The sequence below is a fragment of the Nerophis lumbriciformis genome, linkage group LG14 (genome assembly GCF_033978685.3).
Source record: "Nerophis lumbriciformis linkage group LG14, RoL_Nlum_v2.1, whole genome shotgun sequence".
Classification (NCBI taxonomy): Eukaryota; Metazoa; Chordata; class Actinopteri; order Syngnathiformes; family Syngnathidae; genus Nerophis; species Nerophis lumbriciformis.
In genome coordinates this window covers 6,261,750-6,285,054 of record NC_084561.2, presented here as the reverse complement: position 1 = coordinate 6,285,054, position 23,305 = coordinate 6,261,750, and the positions used below count along the sequence as shown (strand labels likewise).

Genomic DNA, 23,305 nt, shown 5'->3' with positions numbered 1-23,305 from the left:
AAGGTAGAAAAGCGCTATACAAGTACAACCCATTTATTTATTTATTTATATATATATATATATATATATATATATATATATATATATATATATATATACACACACACACATTTATATATATATATATGTATATATATATATAGATACACATTTATATATATATATATATATATATACACACACACATATATATAAATAAAAATGTGTATATATATATATATATATATATATATACACACACACACATTTATATATATATATATAAATAAATGTATATATATATATATAAATGTACATATATATATTAATATATATATAAATATATATTTACAGTATATATATATATAAATGTACATATATATATATTAATATATATATAAATATATTAATATATATTTACAGTATATATATATATATATATATATATAAATATATATTTTACTATAAAATGTTAGGTCATTTCACCTTGCATCAACAGTCCATACTAATTGGTCAGTAAAAAAAATTAAATTTTTCTTACCTTATCCTTTTCAAATGTGGCCAAGTTTCTCTTCTTCTTTGTGGCAACGATGACTGGACAGCCCTCTCGTAAGTCCATCACTGCCCTCGTGTGGATTGACCGTGTAGTGCGTCTGATCAGATCCCTTTTAGGGAACAAAGAATTAGAGGAAAAAACATACGTTTGGCGTTCAAACATTCCCACCTGTTGCACCTTCTGTGTCTTTGGCAGAAACTGATGCGGTCCAGGAAGCCGGTGGCCAGAAGCTACGTGCCCAACCTGAACAAAGAGAAGGGCGACGTGACCAACAAGTTTGCCAGCATGCAGAAGGCCCGAGAGGAGCGCAGCAGGCAGAGGAACCATGACCAGCAGCAGAAGAGGAAGGACCAATACGTCAAGGAGAGGGAGTGGAACCGCAAGAAGCAGCAGGTCAAAGCACTCACCTGCATGGCATGATGGAGACAACACCACCTTCCTAACATGACATGATGGAGACAACACCTTCCTAACATGGCATGATGGAGACAACACCTTCCTAACATGGCATGATGGAGACAACACCTTCCTAACATGGCATGATGGAGACAACACCTTCCTAACATGGCATGATGGAGACAACACCTTCCTAACATGGCATGATGGAGACAACACCTTCCTAACATGGCATGATGGAGACTACACCGCCTTCCTAACATGGCATGATGGAGACAACACCTTCCTAACATGGCATGATGGAGACAACACCTTCCTAACATGGCATGATGGAGACAACACCTTCCTAACATGGCATGATGGAGACAACACCTTCCTAACATGGCATGATGGAGACAACACCTTCCTAACATGGCATGATGGAGACAACACCTTCCTAACATGGCATGATGGAGACAACACCTTCCTAACATGGCATGATGGAGACAACACCCCCTTCCTAACATGGCATGATGGAGACTACACCTTCCTAACATGGCATGATGGAGACAACACCTTCCTAACATGGCATGATGGAGGTTTGTGCGGTGAAGAGCATGTTCTCAGGTGTTTGTGAGGTGAAGAGCAAGTTCCTTCTGCTCCGCTTCTCCCAGTCTGTGGAACGCTCTCCCTGACCACCTGAGGGCACCACAGACTGTGGATGCTTTTAAAAAAGGCTTAAAAACCCTTCTTTTTAAAAAAGCCTTTTTTTAGATATATGCATACTAGTTCTAGCTATTAGGCTGTTCTAGTTTTTATTTTTATCATCTTTTTATTATTTTTTTAATACACGGTAGCACTTTGAGGTTGTTTGCTCAATGTAAAGTGCTTTTTACAAATAAAGTCTATTATTATTATAATTCTCAGGTGTGTTTGTGCGGTGAAGAGCAAGTTCTCGGGTGTGTTTGTGCGGTGAAGAGCAAGTTCTCGGGTGTGTTTGTGCGGTGAAGAGCAAGTTCTCGGGTGTGTTTGTGCGGTGAAGAGCAAGTTCTCGGGTGTGTTTGTGCGGTGAAGAGCAAGTTCTCAGGTGTGTGTGCGGTGAAGAGCAGGTTCTCAGGTGTGTTTGTGCGGTGAAGAGCAAGTTCTCGGGTGTGTTTGTGCGGTGAAGAGCATGTTCTCAGGTGTGTTTGTGCCTGTGAAGAGCAAGTTCTTTCTGCTCCGCAGCTCCCAGTCTGTGGAACGCTCTCCCTGACCACATGAGGGCACCACAGACTGTGGATGCTTTTAAAAAAGGCTTAAAAACCCTTCTTTTTTAAAAAACCTTTTTGTTATATATATACATACTAGTTCTAGCTATTAGGCTGTGCTAGTTTTTATTTGTATTTATTTTTGTCATCTTTTTATTATTTTCTTAATATACAGTAGCACTTTGAGGTTGTTTGCTCAATGTAAAGTGCTTTTTACAAATAAAGTCTATTATTATTATTATTATTCTCAGGTGTGTTTGTGCAGTGAAGAGCAAGTTCTCAGGTGTGTTTGTGAGGTGAAGAGCAAGTTCTCAGGTGTGTTTGTGCGGTGAAGAGCAAGTTCTCAGGTGTGTTTGTGCGGTGAAGAGCAAGTTCTCAGGTGTGTGTGCGGTGAAGAGCAGTTATCGGGTGTGTTTGTGCGGTGAAGAGCAAGTTATCGGGTGTGTTTGTGCCTGTGAAGAGCAAGTTCTTTCTGCTCTGCAGCTCCCAGTCTGTGGAACGCTCTCCCTGACCACATGAGGGCACCACAGACTGTGGATGCTTTTAAAAAAGGCTTAAAAACCCTTCTTTTTTAAAAAAAACTTTTTTTTTTTGGATATATACATACTAGTTCTAGCTATTAGGCTGTGCTAGTTTTTATTTGTATTTATTTTTGTCATCTTTTTATTATTTTCTTAATATACAGTAGCACTTTGAGGTTGTTTGCTCAATGTAAAGTGCTTTTTACAAATAAATTATATTATTATTATTCTCAGTGCAGTGAAGAGCAAGTTCTCAGGTGTGTTTGTGCGGTGAAGAGCAAGTTCTCAGGTGTGTTTGTGTGGTGAAGAGCAAGTTCTCAGGTGTGTTTGTGCGGTGAAGAGCAAGTTATCGGGTGTGTTTGTGCGGTGAAGAGCAAGCTCTCAGGTGTGTTTGTGCCTGTGAAGAGCAAGTTCTTTCTGCTCCGCAGCTCCCAGTCTGTGGAACGCTCTCCCTGACCACATGAGGGCACCACAGACTGTGGATGCTTTTAAAAAAGGCTTAAAAACCCTTCTTTTTAAAAAAAACATTTTTGTTATATATATACATACTAGTTCTAGCTATTAGGCTGTGCTAGTTTTTATTTGTATTTATTTTTGTCATCTTTTTATTATTTTCTTAATATACAGTAGCACTTTGAGGTTGTTTGCTCAATGTAAAGTGCTTTTTACAAATACATTCTATTATTATTATTCTCAGTGCAGTGAAGAGCAAGTTCTCAGGTGTGTTTGTGCGGTGAAGAGCAGTTCTCAGGTGTGTTTGTGCGGTGAAGAGCAAGTTCTCAGGTGTGTGTGTGTGCGGTGAAGAGCATGATCTCGGGTGTGTTTGTGCGGTGAAGAGCAAGTTCTCGGGTGTGTGTGCGGTGAAGAGCAAGTTCTCAGGTGTGTTTGTGCGGTGAAGAGCAAGTTCTCAGGTGTGTTTGTGCGGTGAAGAGCAAGTTCTCAGGTGTGTTTGTGCGGTGAAGAGCAAGTTCTCAGGTGTGTGTGCGGTGAAGAGCAAGTTCTCGGGTGTGTTTGTGCGGTGAAGAGCAAGTTCTCAGGTGTGTTTGTGCGGTGAAGAGCAAGTTCTCAGGTGTGTTTGTGCGGTGAAGAGCAAGTTCTCGGGTGTGTTTGTGCGGTGAAGAGCAAGTTCTCAGGTGTGTTTGTGCGGTGAAGAGCAAGTTCTCAGGTGTGTTTGTGCGGTGAAGAGCAAGTTCTCGGGTGTGTTTGTGCGGTGAAGAGCAAGTTCTCAGGTGTGTTTGTGCGGTGAAGAGCAAGTTCTCAGGTGTGTTTGTGCGGTGAAGAGCAAGTTCTCGGGTGTGTTTGTGCGGTGAAGAGCAAGTTCTCGGGTGTGTTTGTGAGGTGAAGAGCAAGTTCTCAGGTGTGTTTGTGCGGTGAAGAGCAAGTTCTCAGGTGTGTTTGTGCGGTGAAGAGCAACTTCTCAGGTGTGTTTGTGCGGTGAAGAGCAAATTCTCAGGTGTGTTTGTGCGGTGAAGAGCATGTTCTCAGGTGTGTTTGTGCCTGTGAAGAGCAAGTTCTTTCTGCTCCGCAGCTCCCAGTCTGTGGAACGCTCTCCCTGACCACATGAGGGCACCACAGACTGTGGATGCTTTTAAAAAAGGCTTAAAAACCCTTCTTTTTTTTAAAAACTTTTTTTTTTTTGATATATACATACTAGTTCTAGCTATTAGGCTGTGCTAGTTTTTATTTGTATTTATTTTTGTCATCTTTTTATTATTTTCTTAATATACAGTGGCACTTTGAGGTTGTTTGCTCAATGTAAAGTGCTTTTTACAAATAAAGTCTATTATTATTATTATTCTCAGGTGTGTTTGTGCAGTGAAGAGCAAGTTCTCAGGTGTGTTTGTGCGGTGAAGAGCAAGTTCTCAGGTGTGTTTGTGCGGTGAAGAGCAAGTTCTCAGGTGCGTTTGTGCGGTGAAGAGCAACTTCTCAGGTGTGTTTGTGTGGTGAAGAGCAAGTTCTCAGGTGTGTTTGTGCGGTGAAGAGCAAGTTCTCGGGTGTGTTTGTGCGGTGAAGAGCAAGTTCTCAGGTGTGTTTGTGCGGTGAAGAGCAAGTTCTCGGGTGTGTTTGTGAGGTGAAGAGCAAGTTCTTTCTGCTCCGCAGCTCCCAGTCTGTGGAACGCTCTCCCTGACCACATGAGGGCACCACAGACTGTGGATGCTTTTAAAAAAGGCTTAAAAACCCTTCTTTTTTAAAAAGCCTTTCCTTTTTTTTTTTTTTTAGATATATGCATACTAGTTCTAGCTATTAGGCTGTTCTAGTTTTTATTTGTATTTATTTTTATCATCTTTTTATTATTTTCTTAGCACTTTGAGGATGTTTGCTCAATGTAAACTGCTTTTTACAAATAAATTATATTATTATTATTATTCTCAGTGCGGTGAACAGCAAGTTCTCAGGTGTGTTTGTGCGGTGAAGAGCAAGTTCTCGGGTGTGTTTGTGCGGTGAAGAGCAAGTTCTCAGGTGTGTTTGTGCGGTGAAGAGCAAGTTCTCGGGTGTGTTTGTGCGGTGAACAGCAAGTTCTCGGGTGTGTGTGTGCGGTGAAGAGCAAGTTCTCGGGTGTGTGTGTGCGGTGAAGAGCAAGTTCTCAGGTGTGTTTGTGCGGTGAAGAGCAAGTTCTCAGGTGTGTGTGCGGTGAAGAGCAAGTTCTCGGGTGTGTTTTTGCGGTGAAGAGCAAGTTCTCGGGTGTGTTTGTGCGGTGAAGAGCAAGTTCTCAGGTGTGTTTGTGCGGTGAAGAGCAAGTTCTCGGGTGTGTTTGTGCGGTGAAGAGCAAGTTCTCAGGTGTGTTTGTGCGGTGAAGAGCAAGTTCTCAGGTGTTTGTGTGGTGAAGAGCAAGTTCTCAGGTGTGTTTGTGCGGTGAAGAGCAAGTTCTCAGGTGTGTTTGTGCGGTGAAGAGCAAGTTCTCAGGTGTTTGTGCGGTGAAGAGCAAGTTCTCAGGTGTGTGGTGCGGTGAAGAGCAAGTTCTCGGGTGTGTTTGTGCGGTGAAGAGCAAGTTCTCAGGTGTGTGTGCGGTGAAGAGCAAGCATGCGAGGAGGCGGATTATCAGCACCAACCTTCATGAGTACAACCTGACTGTCAGCATCCAATCAGAAGGCCAGCTGCAGGTCACATGACAGGCCTATTAGCAGGGCTTAGCGGCAGCAGCGTGGCCATCCAGGAGATGATCCCACTAACTCTTCCTCCCCCGCAGATGAAAGAACTTCTGGCTTCCAGCGATGAGGAGGAAGAGGTGAAGACCAACACCAAGGTGGAGAAGTCCTACGTGCCCAAGATCACAGGTGAGACACCTGGCCATGCAGCGTGCCAGGAGAGCAGCAGCAGAAGAAGAAGAAGATGTGCTTTGTGCGTCCTCAGGCAGTGTGAAGGGCAAGTTTGCTGAAATGGAGAAGCAGCGTCAGGAGGGCGAGAAGAAGAAGATGGAGGGCGAGAGGAAGAGGAGGGAAGCCCAGGACAACATGGAGAAGGACAAAATCACACGGGAGTTGGCCAAGAAGGCGGTGGAGGTCAGCACATGTCCTCCACATATTTCATTCTCTTTTAAACACTCAAATCTTAAAAGGTTACGTCATCCTGGTAATTGTCCGCCAGTTCAGAAACACAGCAAATGATATGAAATATTATGACATAACATGAAATATGACATAACATGAAATAATGACATAAAATTAAATTAAATTGCATTATATTAAATAATATGATATTATATTAAATATGACATATGAAATAATATGACATAACAAGAAATAATATGACATAATATGAAATTATATTAAATATGACATAATATGAAATTATATTAAATAATATGACATAATATTAGATATCACATAACATGAAATAATATGACATATGAAATGATGTGATAATATGAAACATTTTTTAAAATCGATTTTCAAACATATTTTTAAAAATTGATTCTAATTGAGAAAAAATAAGAATTAAATACTTATTTTTTAAATCAATTTCCAAACATATTTTTAAAATGGATTCTTAATGAAAAAACAAGCAAAAAAATATAAATTGTTCATCGATTTTCAAACATATTTTTAAAATGGATTACAATTGAAGAATTTTTTTAAATAAAAAATATTTAAAATATATTTTTTTAAATCGATTTTCTAACATTTTTAAACATGGATTCCTTTTGAAAAATAAATAAATAAACATTCTTTAAATCAGTTTTCAAACATATTTTTAAAAATGGATTCTTATTGAAAAAATAAAAATATTTTTTAATCAATTTTCAAACATTTTTAAAAATGGATTCTTATTGGAAAACATTTTTGAAAAAAAAGAGTTTTTAAATCGATTTTCCAAGATATTTAAAAAAAAAAGGATTCTTATTGGAATTTTTTTTTTTTAATTACGAAATAAATAAATTTTTTAAAATCGATTTTCCAACATATTTTAAAACATGGGTTCCTTTTGAAAATTAAAATTATTTTTAAAATCAATTTCAAATGTTTTTTAAAATAATATGACATAATATTAGATATCACATAACATGAAATAATATGACATATGAAATGATGCGATAATATGAAACATTTTTTTAAATCGATTTTCAAACATTTTTAAAAATGGATTCTAATTGAGAAAAAAATAATAATTAAATACTTATTTTTTTAAATCAATTTCCAAACGTAATTTTAAAATGGATTCTTAATGAAAAAACAAGCAAAAAAATAAAAATTGTTCATCAATTTTCAAACATATTTTTAAAATGGATTACTATTGAAAACATTTTTTAAATAAAAAATATTTAAAATATATTTTTTTAAATCGATTTTCTAACACATTTTTAAACATGGATTCCTTTTGAAAAATAAAAAAATAAACGTATTCCTTAAATCAGTTTTCAAACATATTTTTAAAAATGGATTCTTATTGAAAAAAAAAAATGTAATCGATTTTCAAACATTTTTAAAAATGTATTCTTATTGGAAAACATTTTTTAAAAATAATGAAAAAACAGAGTTTTTAAATCGATTTTCCAAGATATTTAAAAAAAAAAGGATTCTTATTGGAATTTTTTTTTTTAAATTACGAAATAAATACATTTTTTAAAATCGATTTTCCAACATATTTTAAAACATGGGTTCCTTTTGAAAATTAAAATTATTTTTAAAATCAATTTCAAATGTTTTTTTAAATAATATGACATAATATTAGATATCACATAACATGAAATAATATGACATATGAAATGATGTGATAATATGAAACATTTTTTAAAATCGATTTTCAAACATATTTTTAAAAATGGATTCTAATTGAGAAAAAAATAAGAATTAAATACTTGTTTTTTAAATCAATTTCCAAACATATTTTTAAAATGGATTCTTAATGAAAAAACAAGCAAAAAAATAAAAATTGTTCATCAATTTTCAAACATATTTTTAAAAATTGATTCTAATTGAGAAAAAATAAGAATTAAATACTTATTTTTTAAATCAATTTCCAAACGTAATTTTAAAATGGATTCTTAATGAAAAAACAAGCAAAAAAACAAAAATTGTTCATCAATTTTCAAACATATTTTTAAAATGGATTACTATTGAAAACATTTAAAAAATATATATATTTAAAATATATTTTTTAAATCGGTTTTCTAACACATTTTTAAACATGGATTCCTTTTGAAAAATAAATAAATAAACATTCTTTAAATCAGTTTTCAAACATATTTTTAAAAATGGATTCTTATTGAAAAAAATTTTTTTTAATCAATTTTCAAACATTTTTAAAAAATTGATTCTTATTGAAAAACATTTTTTTTAAATAATGAAAAAAAAGAGTTTTTAAATCGATTTTCCAAGATATTTAAAAAAAATTGATTCTTATTGGAATTTCTTTTTTTTAATTACGAAATAAATATATTTTTTAAAATCGATTTTCCAACATATTTTAAAACATGGGTTCCTTTTGAAAATTAAAATTATTTTTAAAATCAATTTCAAATGTTTTTTAAAATAATATGACATAATATTAGATATCACATAACATGAAATAATATGACATATGAAATGATGTGATAATATGAAACATTTTTTTAAATCGATTTTCAAACATATTTTTAAAAATGGATTCTAATTGAGAAAAAATAAGAATTAAATACTAATTTTTTTAATCAATTTCCAAACATATTTTTAAAATGGATTCTTAATGAAAAAACAAGCAAAAAAATAAAAATTGTTCATCAATTTTCAAACATATTTTTAAAATGGATTACAATTGAAGAATTTTTTTAAATAAAAAATATATTTTTTTAAATCGATTTTCTAACACATTTTTAAACATGGATTCCTTTTGAAAAATAAATAAATAAACATTCTTTAAATCAGTTTTCAAACATATTTTTAAAAATGGATTCTTATTGAAAAAAAAAATATTTAATCAATTTTCAAACATTTTTAAAAATTGATTCTTATTGGAAAACATTTTTTTTAAATAATGAAAAAAAAAGAGTTTTTAAATCGATTTTCCAAGATATGTAAAAAAAAAGGATTCTTATTGGAATTTTTTTTTTTTAATTACGAAATAAATATATTTTTTAAAATCTATTTTCCAACATATTTTAAAACATGGGTTCTTTTTGAAAATTAAAATTATTTTTAAAATCAATTTCAAATGTTTTTTAAAATAATATGACATAATATTAGATATCACATAACATGAAATAATATGACATATGAAATGATGTGATAATATGAAACATTTTTTTAAATCGATTTTCAAACATATTTTTAAAAATGGATTCTAATTGAGAAAAAATAAGAATTAAATACTTATTTTTTAAATCAATTTCCAAACATATTTTTAAAATGGATTCTTAATGAAAAAACAAGCAAAAAAATAAAAATTGTTCATCGATTTTCAAACATATTTTTAAAATGGATTACAATTGAAGAATTTTTTTAAATAAAAAATATTTAAAATATATTTTTTTAAATCGATTTTCTAACATTTTTAAACATGGATTCCTTTTGAAAAATAAATAAATAAACATTCTTTAAATCAGTTTTCAAACATATTTTTAAAAATGGATTCTTATTGAAAAAATAAAAATATTTTTTAATCAATTTTCAAACATTTTTAAAAATGGATTCTTATTGGAAAACATTTTTTTTAAATAATGAAAAAAAAGAGTTTTTAAATCGATTTTCCAAGATATTTAAAAAAAAATGGATTCTTACTGGAATTTTTTTTTTTTAATTACGAAATAAATAAATATTTTAAAATCGATTTTCCAACATATTTTAAAACATGGGTTCCTTTTGAAAATTAAAATTATTTTTAAAATCAATTTCAAATGTTTTTTTAAATAATATGACATAATATTAGATATCACATAACATGAAATAATATGACATATGAAATGATGCGATAATATGAAACATTTTTTAAAATTGATTTTCAAACATTTTTAAAAATGGATTCTAATTGAGAAAAAAATAATAATTAAATACTTATTTTTTTAAATCAATTTCCAAACGTAATTTTAAAATGGATTCTTAATGAAAAAACAAGCAAAAAAATAAAAATTGTTCATCAATTTTCAAACATATTTTTAAAATGGATTACTATTGAAAACATTTTTTAAATAAAAAATATTTAAAATATATTTTTTTAAATCGATTTTCTAACACATTTTTAAACATGGATTCCTTTTGAAAAATAAATAAATAAACATTCTTCAAATCAGTTTTCAAACATATTTTTAAAAATGGATTCTTATTGAAAAAAAAAAATGTAATCAATTTTCAAACATTTCTAAAAAATTGATTCTTACTGGAAAACATTTTTTAAAAATAATGAAAAAAAAGAGTTTTTAAATCGATTTTCCAAGATATTTAAAAAAAAAAAGGATTCTTATTGGAATTTTTTTTTTTTAATTACGAAATAAATATATTTTTTAAAATCGATTTTCCAACATATTTTAAAACATGGGTTCCTTTTGAAAATTAAAATTATTTTTAAAATCAATTTCAAATGTTTTTTTAAAATAATATGACATAATATTAGATATCACATAACATGAAATAATATGACATATGAAATGATGTGATAATATGAAACATTTTTTTAAATCGATTTTCAAACATATTTTTAAAAATTGATTCTAATTGAGAAAAAATAAGAATTAAATACTTATTTTTTTAAATAAATTTCCAAACGTAATTTTAAAATTGATTCTTAATGAAAAAACAAGCAAAAAAATAAAAGTTGTTCATCAATTTTCAAACATATTTTTAAAATGGATTACAATTGAAATTTTTTTTTAAATAAAAAATATTTAAAATATATTTTTTTAAATCGATTTTCTAATACATTTTTAAACATGGATTCCTTTTGAAAAATAAATAAATAAACATTCTTTAAATCAGTTTTCAAACATATTTTTAAAAATGGATTCTTATTGAAAAAAAAAAATTTAATCAATTTTCAAACATTTTTAAAAAATTGATTCTTATTGGAAAACATTTTTTTAAAATAATGAAAAAAAAGTTTTTAAATCGATTTTCCAAGATATTTAAAAAAAAATGGATTCTTATTGGAATTTTTTTTTTTTAATTACGAAATAAATACATTTTTTAAAATCGATTTTCCAACATATTTTAAAACATGGGTTCCTTTTGAAAATTAAAATTATTTTTTAAAATCATTTTCGAATGTTTTTTTAAATAATATGACATAATATTAGATATCACATAACATGAAATAATATGACATATGAAATGATGTGATAATATGAAAAACAATTTTAAATCGATTTTCAAACATATTTTTAAAAATTGATTCTAATTGAGAAAAAATAAGAATTAAATACTTATTTTTTAAATCAATTTCCAAACATATTTTTAAAATGGATTCTTAATGAAAAAACAAGCAAAAAAATAAAAATTGTTCATCAATTTTCAAACATATTTTTAAAATGGATTACTATTGAAGAATTTTTTTAAATAAAAAATATTTAAAATATATTTTTTAAATCGGTTTTCTAACACATTTTTAAACATGGATTCCTTTTGAAAAATAAATAAATAAACATTCTTTAAATCAGTTTTCAAACATATTTTTAAAAATGGATTCTTATTGAAAAAAAATAAAAATTGTAATCAATTTTCAAACATTTTTAAAAATTGATTCTTATTGGAAAACATTTTTTAAAAATAATGAAAAAAAAAAGAGTTTTTAAATCGATTTTCCAAGATATTAAAAAAAAAAAGGATTCTTATTGGAATTTTTTTTTTTTAATTACGAAATAAATATATTTTTTAAAATCGATTTTCCAACATATTTTAAAACATGGGTTCCTTTTGAAAATTAAAATTATTTTTAAAATCAATTTCAAATGTTTTTTTAAATAATATGACATAATATTAGATATCACATAACATGAAATAATATGACATATGAAATGATGTGATAAATAAATAAATGATAAATGGGTTGTACTTGTATAGCGCTTTTCTACCTTCAAGGTACTCAAAGCGCTTTGACACTACTTCCACATTTACCCATTCACACACACATTCACACACTGATGTTAGCAAGGCGCTAACCAGCACCCATCAGGAGCAAGGGTGAAGTGTCTTGCTCAGGACACAACGGACATGACGAGGTTGGTACTAGGTGGGGATTGAACCAGGGACCCTTGGGTTACGCACGGCCGCTATCCCACTGCGCCACGCCGTCCCTATAATATGAAACATTTTTTTAAATCGATTTTCAAACATATTTTTAAAAATGGATTCTAATTGAGAAAAAATAAGAATTAAATACTTATTTTTTAAATCAATTTCCAAACGTATTTTTAAAATGGATTCTTAATGAAAAAACAAGCAAAAAAATAAAAATTGTTCATCAATTTTCAAACATATTTTTAAAATGGATTACTATTGAAAACATTTTTTAAATAAAAAATATTTAAATCGGTTTTCTAACACATTTTTAAACATGCATTCCTTCTGAAAAATAAAAAAATAAACATATTCCTTAAATCAGTTTTCAAACATATTTTTAAAAATTGATTCTTATTGAAAAAATAAAAATATTTTTTTAATCAATTTTCAAACATTTTTAAAAATGGATTCTTATTGGAATTTTTTTTTTTAAATAATGAAAAAAAAATTTTTTTTTAATTGATTTTCTAATATATTTAAAAACAAAAAAGGATTCTTATTGGAAAGAATTTAAAAAAATTACGAAATAAATATATTTTTAAAATCGATTTTCCAACATATTTTAAAACATGGGTTCCTTTTGAAAATTAAAATTATTTTTTAAATCAATTTAAAATGTTTTTTTAAATGGATTCTTATTGAAAAAAATAAAACAAATAAAAACTGATTTTTAATTGATTTTCAAACGCACTTTTTAAAATGGAATCTTATTAAAAAAATCTAAAATAAAAATACTATGATTTATTTTCATTTTAAAAAAGATTTGTGAAAAGTATGAATCAATTGAAAATGGTGCTGAATAAAAATCGGATGTGATCGATTTTTTTCGGGCACCATAGTATCCTGATTCCATTTCCTTTCAACCGTGTTGAGGACCGAGGTCCACTTTTACATGTTTTATGTCTTGACAAACATGTTGTGTACAGTGGGTCATCCCATTTTAGCTTGTGTGTGTGTCTGTGTGTGTGTGTGTGTGTGTGTATGTAGACAAGTAGAGCAACACACTTGCAAGGTTGCCAGGTGTGGACAGCCTACGACTGGCAAGTGTTTCCCACACGTCCTAACTCAGCAGGACTGAATTAGACTCACTTATCTCTAGCTTGACCTGCTGTGCGTGACCTCTGACCCCTACAAGTGTGGCTCCTCCTGACTGGACATTTCTCAGTGACACAGGAAACTATATTTTCATGCAGAGGCTTCCGAAACAATTTGGGGACCCACAACTAATTTTATACTGACCTGCACACCTTCTAAACATCACAATTGTACACACTGACATGACAACATTCCATACATTCTACTACTACTACTACTACAACAACTACTACGAGGGAATAATGAACAGCAAATTAGTGATTGAAGCGACAAACTTTCAGTCCTACAATACTTTTGTTAGTGGACAAGGAGACTGCAGCCATGGAAGCACATTCAACAAACAGAGCTGAGCTAAAACACGGCTTAACACTTAACACACTCTGCTCTCATGAAACATCTCTCAACTGCATATGCCAGGTATATTTTTGCATGAATTACTTTTGTTAAAGACTAACTCAATTACTTTTTCAGGGAAGTAACTATAATGACATTTTAAAAGTACTTTTCAGAACACATGCTCCTAGGTACAGACAAGTATTGACCCTTTTTTGCCGACTCGGGCTTTCAAAATCCCTACATTGTTAGTATTCTTGTAACCTTTCCCCCCTACAGGAAGGAGACGACACCTTCCTGGTCAGGGTGGTTCCTACCAAGTCGTCACGAGCTCCGGGCAAAATCAAAGTGAACTTTGAAGACATGGAGAAGAGTCGAGAGGAGGAGCTGCAGAAGGCGGCGGAGGACGAGAAGAAGCGGCGATACGATGAAAACAAGCGCTCCTTCAGGGAAGCCAAGCGGCGCTCGATTGTCCCGGAGGTGGGACGCCTGAACGCCACCCGGTCTGCACCGTGCATGTTCTCACCTGGGCTTCTACCTTGGCAGGAGGACCAGGACAAGCCGGCAGAGAGGACCCAGGCCACGCCCGGGAAGCTGAAGATGACCTTTGAGGAGCTGGAGCGGGAAAGGCAGGAGCAGAGGAAGAAGAAAGGCGAGGAGGAAGCCAAGCGTCGCCTGCAGCAGGAGAAGAAAGCTTTTGAGGAGGCCCGACTAGGATTGGTAAGACTTTACAACATGACATGACACCTCCTCTCTCAACATCAACCTTTACCCTCAACACTTCTGTCAAACTCTGCCCTCACCATTACCATTCATGGTCTGGACCTGGTTCTGGTTCTGGTCATGAAAGTCCGGTCCTCATTCACTCTTTTTCTAAACATGTTCATTCCAAAATCCAATCATGCTTCCTCACCTTCCACATGTTCATGCAAACTTCACCTGCTTACTGCTTTCATGTCAGGGACTGACAGAGAGTGACTCAGTGAGTGAGTCAGTGACTGAGTGAGTCAGTGACTGACAGAGAGCGAGTCAGTGAGTGAGTGAGTCAGTGACTGAGTGAGTCAGTGACTGACAGAGAGCGAGTCAGTGACTGAGTGAGTGAGTCAGTGACTGAGTGAGTCAGTGACTGACAGAGAGCGAGTCAGTGAGTGAGTGAGTCAGTGACTGACAGAGAGTGACTCAGTGAGTGAGTCAGTGACTGACAGAGAGCGAGTCAGTGAGTCAGTGAGTGAGTGTAGGTGAGTGAGTGAGTCAGAGAGTGAGTGAGTGAGTGAGTGAGTGAGTGAGTGAGTGAGTGAGTGAGTGAGAGTGACTGTGGGTGAGTGAGTCAGTGAGTGAGCCTGGGTGAGTGAGTGAGTCAGTGAGTGAGCCTGGGTGAGTGAGTGAGTCAGTGAGTGAGTGTGGGTGAGTCAGTGAGTGAGTCAGTGAGTGAATGAGTCAGTGAGTGAGTGTGTGAGTGAGTGAGTCAGTGAGTGAGTGAGTGAGTCAGTGAGTGTGGGTGAGTGAGTGAGTGAGTGTGGGTGAGACAGTGAGTGAGTGTGGGTGAGTAAGTGAGTGAGTCAGAGAGTGAATGACTCAGTGAGTGAGTGAGTCAGTGAGTGAGTGAGTGAGTCGGTGAGTGAGTGTGGGTGAGTCAGTGAGTCAGAGAGTGAGTGTGGGTGAGTGAGTGAGTCAGTGAGTGAGTGAGTGTGGGTGAGTGAGTGAGTGTGAGTGAGTCAGAGAGTGAGTCAGTGAGTGAGTGTGAATGAGTCAGCGAGTGAGTGTAGGTGAGTCAGTGAGTAAGTGTGGGTGAGTCAGTGAGCGTGAGTTAATGAGTGAGTGTGGGTGAGTGAGTGTGGGTGAGTCAGTGAGTGAGTGAGTCAGTGAGTGAATGAGTCAGTGAGTGAGTGTGTGAGTGAGTGAGTGAGTGTGGGTGAATGAGTGAGTGAGTGTGGGTGAGACAGTGAGTGAGTGTGGGTGAGTAAGTGAGTGAGTCAGAGAGTGAATGAGTCAGTGAGTGAGTGAGTCAGTGAGTGAGTGTGGGTGAGTCAGTGAGTCAAAGAGTGAGTGTGGGTGAGTGAGTGAGTCAGTGAGTGAGTGAGTGAGTGAGTGAGTGAGTCAGTGAGTGAGTGAGTGTGGGTGAGTGAGTGAGTGTGAGTGAGTCAGTGAGTGAGTGTGAATGAGTCAGTGAGTAAGTGTGGGTGAGTCAGTGAGCGTGAGTTAATGAGTGAGTGTGGGTGAGTCAGTGAGTGAGTGTGGGTGAGTGAGTGAGTGAGTCAGTGAGTGAATGAGTCAGTGAGTGAGTGTGTGAGTGAGTGAGTCAGTGAGTGTGGGTGAGTGAGTGAGTGAGTGTGGGTGAGGCAGTGAGTGAGTGTGGGTGAGTGAGTGAGTGAGTCAGTGAGTGAATGAGTCAGTGAGTGAGTGTGTGAGTGAGTGAGTGTGAGTGAGTCAGTGAGTGTGGGTGAGTGAGTGAGTGAGTGTGGGTGAGTCAGTGAGTGAGTGTGGGTGAGTGAGTGAGTGAGTCAGTGAGTGAATGAGTCAGTGAGTGAGTGTGTGAGTGAGTGAGTGTGAGTGAGTCAGTGAGTGTGGGTGAGTGAGTGAGTGTGGGTGAGTCAGTGAGTGAGTGTGAGTGAGTGAGTGAGTGAGTCAGTGAGTGAATGAGTCAGTGAGCGAGTCAGTGAGTGAGTGAGTGAGTGAGTGAGTGAGTGAGTGAGTGTGGGTGAGTCAGTGAGTGAGTGTGAATGAGTCAGCAAGTGAGTGTGGGTGAGTCAGTGAGTAAGTGTGGGTGAGTCAGTGAGCGTGAGTTAATGAATGAGTGTGGGTGAGTGAGTGAGTGAGTGAGTGAAATTTATTTTCACAAGTTAGTGGTTGCATGTACAAAGTGAGTGAGTGAGAGAAAGTGTTTAGTGCATGAGTGAGTGAGTGAGATTTATTTTCACATGTTAGTGGTTGCGTGTACTGAGTGAGTGAGTGAGAGAAAGTGTTTAGTGCATGAGTGAGATTTATTTTCGCAAGTTAGTGGTTGCATGTACTAAGTGAGTGAGTGAGAGAAAGTGGTTTAGTGCATGAGTGAGTGAGTGAGATTTATTTTTACAAGTTAGTGGTTGCATGTACAAAGTGAGTGAGTGAGAGAAAGTGTTTAGTGAGTGAGTGAGGAATGTTTTCCCAAGTTAGTGGATGTGTGTAGTTAGTGAGTGTGAGAGGGGGAGAGTGTTTAATGCATGAATGAATGAGTGATTTTGTTTTATTTTGTTTAGTCAGTGAGTGAGTGAGTGAGAATTATATTTACACAAGTTACTGAGTGAGTGAAAGAGTGTTGAGTGAATGAGAATATTTACACAAGTGAGTGAGTGAGTGAGAATTATACTCACAAGTTACTGGTTGTGTTTAGTGAGTGAGTGAGTGAGAATTATTTACACAAGTTAGTGAGTGAGTGAGTGTTAGTTTTACAAGTTAGTAGTTGTGTTGAGTGAGAGTGAGTGAGTGTATTGCACAGTAGTGGTGGGCAAATAAGGCCTTAGTGAGTGTATGGCACACTCACTAGCTGCTCTGATACTGTTAGTGCTTCATCTGATGGATCCAAAAAGTCTCTACATTTGACCAACAAATACAATTAATATTTAGCTCATATAATAATAATAATAACTGATTTTTATTTAACAAATAGCTGTGCATAAAGGAATATTAAACACACATCTAAAACAGTAAACAGGAAAAAAAATATTTGGTGTTAGATGACCAAAATGACCACACTTTTGATCCATTTTCTTAGTTTCATGTAGATCCACAATGGAAACCCTCCGATGTAAAGTAAGGCTCCACTCCTCCAAAATATGCTAGCTGGATGCTAATTTACATTGGATTTGCCATAGACAGGCTACAATTAGCATTAGTGATTTTAACTAGGCGATTTCCAAATTTGAAAATGAAAAGTACAACTAAGTTGAATGATACAACCAAACAGTCGGTGTGTAATAAGCACAATACTTACAGTACAAACACTTTGTAGGGAACAACATAACACTCAGTTTGCTGGAAAAAAGACATACCATACCATAGGTAGCCTGTAGAGTACTGCCATCTACTGTCTTGGAAGTGCAAGTGCTCTGCAAACAATAATAAAACAATGTATGAGAAGAGGATTTTGGACCTTGGTCAAACGTGTGTCCCTGCAGGACCAGGACCAGGACCAGGAAGACGGCCTGCAGTCACACGCTCAGGACGACAAGGAGGACTTCCGACCTGGAAAACTGCGGCTGAGCTTTGAAGAAGTGGAGAGGCAAAGGGTGGAGGAGGAGCGCAAGAAGGCGGAGGAGGAGGCCAAGAGACGGATGGAGGAGGAGAGAAGAGCTTTTGCCGAAGCCAGGAAGAGCATGGTCAGTTTTTCGTCAGGTCTTAAAGCCTCCTGGGAACCAGCGTCCTCTGCAGTGGACGTTGGTGTTTTTCCTTCATTATCAGATTAGGACAACAAAAAATGTATTCACAAAACACAAATGTCCACTGCAGAGGACGCATGTTCCTAAAGAGGTTAGTTAACGAGGCTAAAAACATCTTTCTGAGAACCCGTGTCCACTGCAATGGACATTTGTACTTTGCACTCTCAGGACAATATTCCACCTAAGCACCTGAAAACCAGCGTCCTCTGCAGTGGACGTTTTTACAGACATGTGTTATTGACAAAAAGACAAATGTCCACTGCAGAGGACATTTAGGGAAATGTGTAACTAAAAAAAACCCACAAATGTCCACTGCAGAGGACATTTAGGGAATTGTGTTACAGACAAAAAACACAAATGTCCACTGCAGAGGACATTTAGTGAATTATGTAACAAACAACATAAATGTTCACTGCAGAGGACATTTGGGGAATTGTGTAACTGACAAAAAAACACAAATGTCCACTGCAGTGGACATTTAGGGAAATGTGTAACTGAAAAACCCCACAAATGTCCACTGCAGAGGACATTTACGAAAATGTGTAACTGAAAAAAATACATATGTCCACTGCAGAGGACATTTAGGGAATTGTGTAACAGACAAAAAACACATGTCCACTGCAGAGGACATTTAGGGAATTGTGTAACAGACAAAAAACACATGTCCACTGCAGAGGACATTTAGTGAATTATGTAACAAACAACATAAATGTTCACTGCAGAGAACATTTGGGGAATTGTGTAACTGACAAAAAACACAAATGTCCACTGCAGTGGACATTTAGGGGAATGTATAATAAAAAACACAAATGTCCACTGCAGAGGACATTTAGAGAAATGTGTAACTGAAAAACCCCTCAAATGTCCACTGCAGAGGACACTTAAAAAAAAAAGTAACTAAAAAACAACTGAAAACCCCCCACAAATGTCCACTGCAGAGGACATTTACGAAAATGTGTAACTGAAAAAAACACATATGTCCACTGCAGAGGACATTTAGGGAATTGTGTAACAGACAAAAAACACACATGTCCACTGCAGAGGACATTTAGTGAATTATGTAACAAACAACATAAATGTTCTGTCACGACCAGAACAGGACTCTGAACACAGATGCAGGATTTTAAGACAATATATTTATTTGCACAAGGGAAGGGGTCCAAAACAGGAGAAATAAACAGGCTATAAAAACACAACTGACCTGAGCTCGAAACTAACAAAAATATCAATAACTCAAAAACGCTCCGTCTACGGAGGGAAAAAGGGGCTATGAACAAAAAACTACTAAGTATAACAAAAACCGCTCCAATGGAGGTGATGCTAGGAAGTAGTGATGGGTCCGGCAACACCGATGCATCGGCGCATGCGTCGAGCTCATAGAGCGAAACCCTGTGTCGGTGCGCGTATCGCTTTTAGAAAGTCACGTGACCGATCATGAGCTGTTTTGGTCACGTGACCGATACGCGAACTGTGTCGCACTGACGCCTCCTCTGTGCCCTGTGAGCGGCTCTTTTCTACAGCCGGAGAAATAATAACTAAGAAGAGAAAGCGTCTAAAATTGAATACGTTGGAAAAACTTTTTTTTTTTTTTTTTATATAAAAATGTGTAAAAAAATAATAATAATAATTTCCAGGTCCACAAGCATCCTCATTCACAACACGTTCTCTTAGATTTCCATGTTATGATACATGTTCACATTATTTATTGACTGTATCTAAAAAAGACAAAAAATATATTTTTATTTAAATGAAGTTATGAAATAATCCTAAATGAAATACAATGACTTGCTTTATATTATTGTATATACTAGGTCAGTGGTTCTCAACCTTTTTTCAGCAATGCACCCCCTGTGAATTTTTTTAAAATTCAAGTACCCCCTAATCAGAGCAAAGCATTTTTGGTTGAAAAAAAAAAGATGAAGTAAAATACAGCACTATGTCATCAGTTTCTGATTTATTAAATTGTATAACAGTGCAAAATATTGCTCATTTGTAGTGGTCTTTCTTGAACTATTTGGAAAAAAAGATATAAAAATAGCTAAAAACTTGTTGAAAAATAAATAAGGGATTCAATTATAAATAAAGATTTTTACACCTAGAAGTAATAATCAACTTAAAGTGCCCTCTTTGGGGATTGTACTAGACTAGAGCTCCATCTGGATTCATGAACTTAATTCTAAACATTTCTTCACAAAAAAAAAAAAATCTTTAACATCAATATTTATGGAACATGTCCACAAAAAATCTAGCTGTCAACACTGAATATTGCATTGTTGCATTTCTTTTCACAGTTCTTTTTGACAGACATTTTAGTGACAACCCTGAGCTTGTGTTTCACGGAGTTTATGAACTTACATTCATATTTTGTTGAAGTATTATTCAATAAATATATTTATAAAGGATTTTTGAATTGTGGCTATTTTTAGAATATTTTTTAAAAATCTCACGTACCCCTTGGCATACCTTCAAATACCCCCAGGGGTACGCGTACCCCCATTTGAGAACCACTGTACTAGGTCATAAAATCAGTGTCAGTTGAGTCGGTCCATAGGTTGCCTGTAGGGATTTTTAATGTCCAGCAGATGTCAGTATTTAGTGACACAGTATCGACACAGTATCAATACAGTTTTGCAATGTGTCGAAACGCTTCATGAGGCTTCATCAACCCATCACTACTAGGAAGCTAATCTTACCTGAGAAAACTTACAAATCAAAATATTCCCATGGATCCAAAAAAGATACAAGAAACGTGGCTGTGGCTGTGGCTGTGGACAATGCTATGGCAAGGGAACGCTGGAGGTACGCACATGAAGTTACGAGACACTCTGGCACAAGACAAGAGGAGGACGAGACATTTATACACATGAGGGAGTGTGACACAGGTGGGAACAATCAGGCAATCAGGAGAGACATCAGACCAGTGAAACAGGAGGAAGGGCAAGTGACCTGAAACGAGAGGGAGAGTTAACCTTTCAAAATAAAACAGGAAATGGCAAGACAACATGACAACAGACGAAACCCAGACAAGACTTCACCCAGGTGTGACATGTTCACTGCAGAGGACATTTGGGGAATTGTGTGACTGACAAAAAACACAAATGTCCACTGCAGTGGACATTTAGGGAAATGTGTAACTTAAAAAAAACTCACAAATGTCCACTGCAGAGGACATTTAAAAAAATGTGTAACTAAAAAAAAATACAAATGTCCACTGCAGAGGACATTTAGGGAATTGTGTAATAGACAAAAAACACAAATGTCCACTGCAGAGGACATTTCGTGAAATATGTAACAAACATCATAAATGTTCACTGCAGAGGACATTCGGGGGATTGTGTAACTGACAAAAAACACAAATGTCCATTGCAGTGGACATTTAGGAAAATGTGTAACTGAAAAAACCCACAAATGTCCACTGCAGAGGGCATTTAAAAAAATGTGCAACTAAAAAAATACAACTGGCCTCTGAGGAGGACATTTAGGAAAATGTGTAACTGAAAAACCCCACAAATGTCCACTGCAGAGGACATTTACGAAAATGTGTAACTGAAAAATACCCCAATTGTCCACTGCAGAGGACATTTAGGGAATTGTGTAATAGACAAAAAACACAAATGTCCACTGCAGTGGGCATTTAGTGAAATATGTAACAAACAACATAAATGTTCACTGCAGAGGACATTTAGGGAAATGTGTAACTGAAAACCCCCCACAAATGTCCACTGCAGAGGACATTTAAAAAAATGTGTAACTGAAAAAAATACAAATGTCCACTGAGGAGGACATTTAGGAAAATGTGTAACTGAAAAAACAGAAAACAAACCCACAAATGTCCACTGCAGAGGACATTTACGAAAATGTGTAACTGAAAAAAATAAAAATGTCCACTGCAGAGGACATTTAGGGAGTTGTGTAACAGACAAGAAACACAAATGTCCACTGCAGAGGACATTTAGTGAAATATGTAATAAACAACAGAAATGTCCACTGCAGAAGACATTTAAAAAAATGTGTAACTAAAAAAAATACAAATGTCCACTGAGGAGGACATTTAGGAAAATGTGTAACTGAAAAAAATACAAATGTCCACTGCAGAGGACATTTAGGGAGTTGTGTAACAGACAAAAAACACAAATGTCCACTGCAGAGGACATTTAGTGAAATATGTAATAAACAACAGAAATGTCCACTGCAGAAGACATTTAAAAAAATGTGTAACTAAAAAAAATACAAATGTCCACTGAGGAGGACATTTAGGAAAATGTGTAACTGAAAAAAATACAAATGTCTACTGCAGAGGACATTTAGTGACATATGTAACAAACAACATAAATGTTCACTGCAGAGGACATTTGGGGAATTGTGTAACTGACAAAAAACACAAATGTCCACTGCAGAGGACATTTGAGTTACTGCATATAAAACACAAATGTCCACTGCAGAGGACATTTGAGTTACTGCATATAAAACACAAATGTCCACTGCAGAGGACGCAGGAAGATATTTTAGCCGAGTCAACAAACCTCTGAGAAGCAGCGTCCCCCTGCAGTGGACATTTGGTGGTAGGTTCCAGCATGGCTTCCTTGTGTTGTTGCAGCTTGTGGACGAGGACGACGAGGTCCTGATGGCCTTACTCAACCTGGAGGGCAGCGAGCCCGGGAAGATCTGCGCCAGCTTTGAGGATCTGGAGCGTCAGAGGAGAGAAGAGGAGCAGAAGAAGGCCGAGGAGGAGGCCAAGAAGAGACTGGAGGAGGAGAAGAAGCTCTTTGCCGAGGCTCGTAAAAGCATGGTGAGAAAAGAGATATCAATAACTAATAATCAATAGCAACTGTCATAGACACACTTTGGCTGAGTGTGATAGTCTACTTTTGTCCTGTTGTCATGGTGACAACACCATGTGAACATCACCTCCCACCTAAATACAATCCAACCAAACATAAAACTGTATGCATATTTTTATACTTTTTTTTTTTTTATACATACATATATATATATATATATATAATATATATATACTGTATATGCATACATACATACATCTGCATATATATATATATATATATAGATGCATATATATGTAGATGCATAAATATACAGTATA

At 34.8% G+C, this 23,305-nt stretch overlaps 1 protein-coding gene and 1 long non-coding RNA gene across 3 annotated transcripts in view; one reads left to right on the top strand and one right to left on the bottom strand.

Moving 5' to 3' along the window:
• Positions 1–23,305, top strand: part of nexn (nexilin (F actin binding protein)) — a 47,405-nt gene that overhangs the window by 14,022 nt on the left and 10,078 nt on the right. For both annotated transcript variants that reach the window (XM_061976175.2, XM_061976173.2), the window contains exons 3-9: positions 731–928; positions 5,866–5,953; positions 6,030–6,178; positions 14,069–14,269; positions 14,336–14,509; positions 17,944–18,144; positions 22,802–22,993. In XM_061976175.2, the coding sequence (XP_061832159.2) occupies positions 731–928; positions 5,866–5,953; positions 6,030–6,178; positions 14,069–14,269; positions 14,336–14,509; positions 17,944–18,144; positions 22,802–22,993 (1,203 nt within the window). The remainder of the gene's footprint in view (positions 1–730; positions 929–5,865; positions 5,954–6,029; positions 6,179–14,068; positions 14,270–14,335; positions 14,510–17,943; positions 18,145–22,801; positions 22,994–23,305) is intronic.
• On the bottom strand, positions 5,882–14,500 carry LOC133616651 (uncharacterized). The gene is made up of 3 exons (XR_009816887.2): positions 14,316–14,500; positions 14,067–14,176; positions 5,882–6,050 (listed from the first exon to the last, which is right to left on the bottom strand). It is a non-coding gene; the product is annotated as an uncharacterized lncRNA (long non-coding RNA).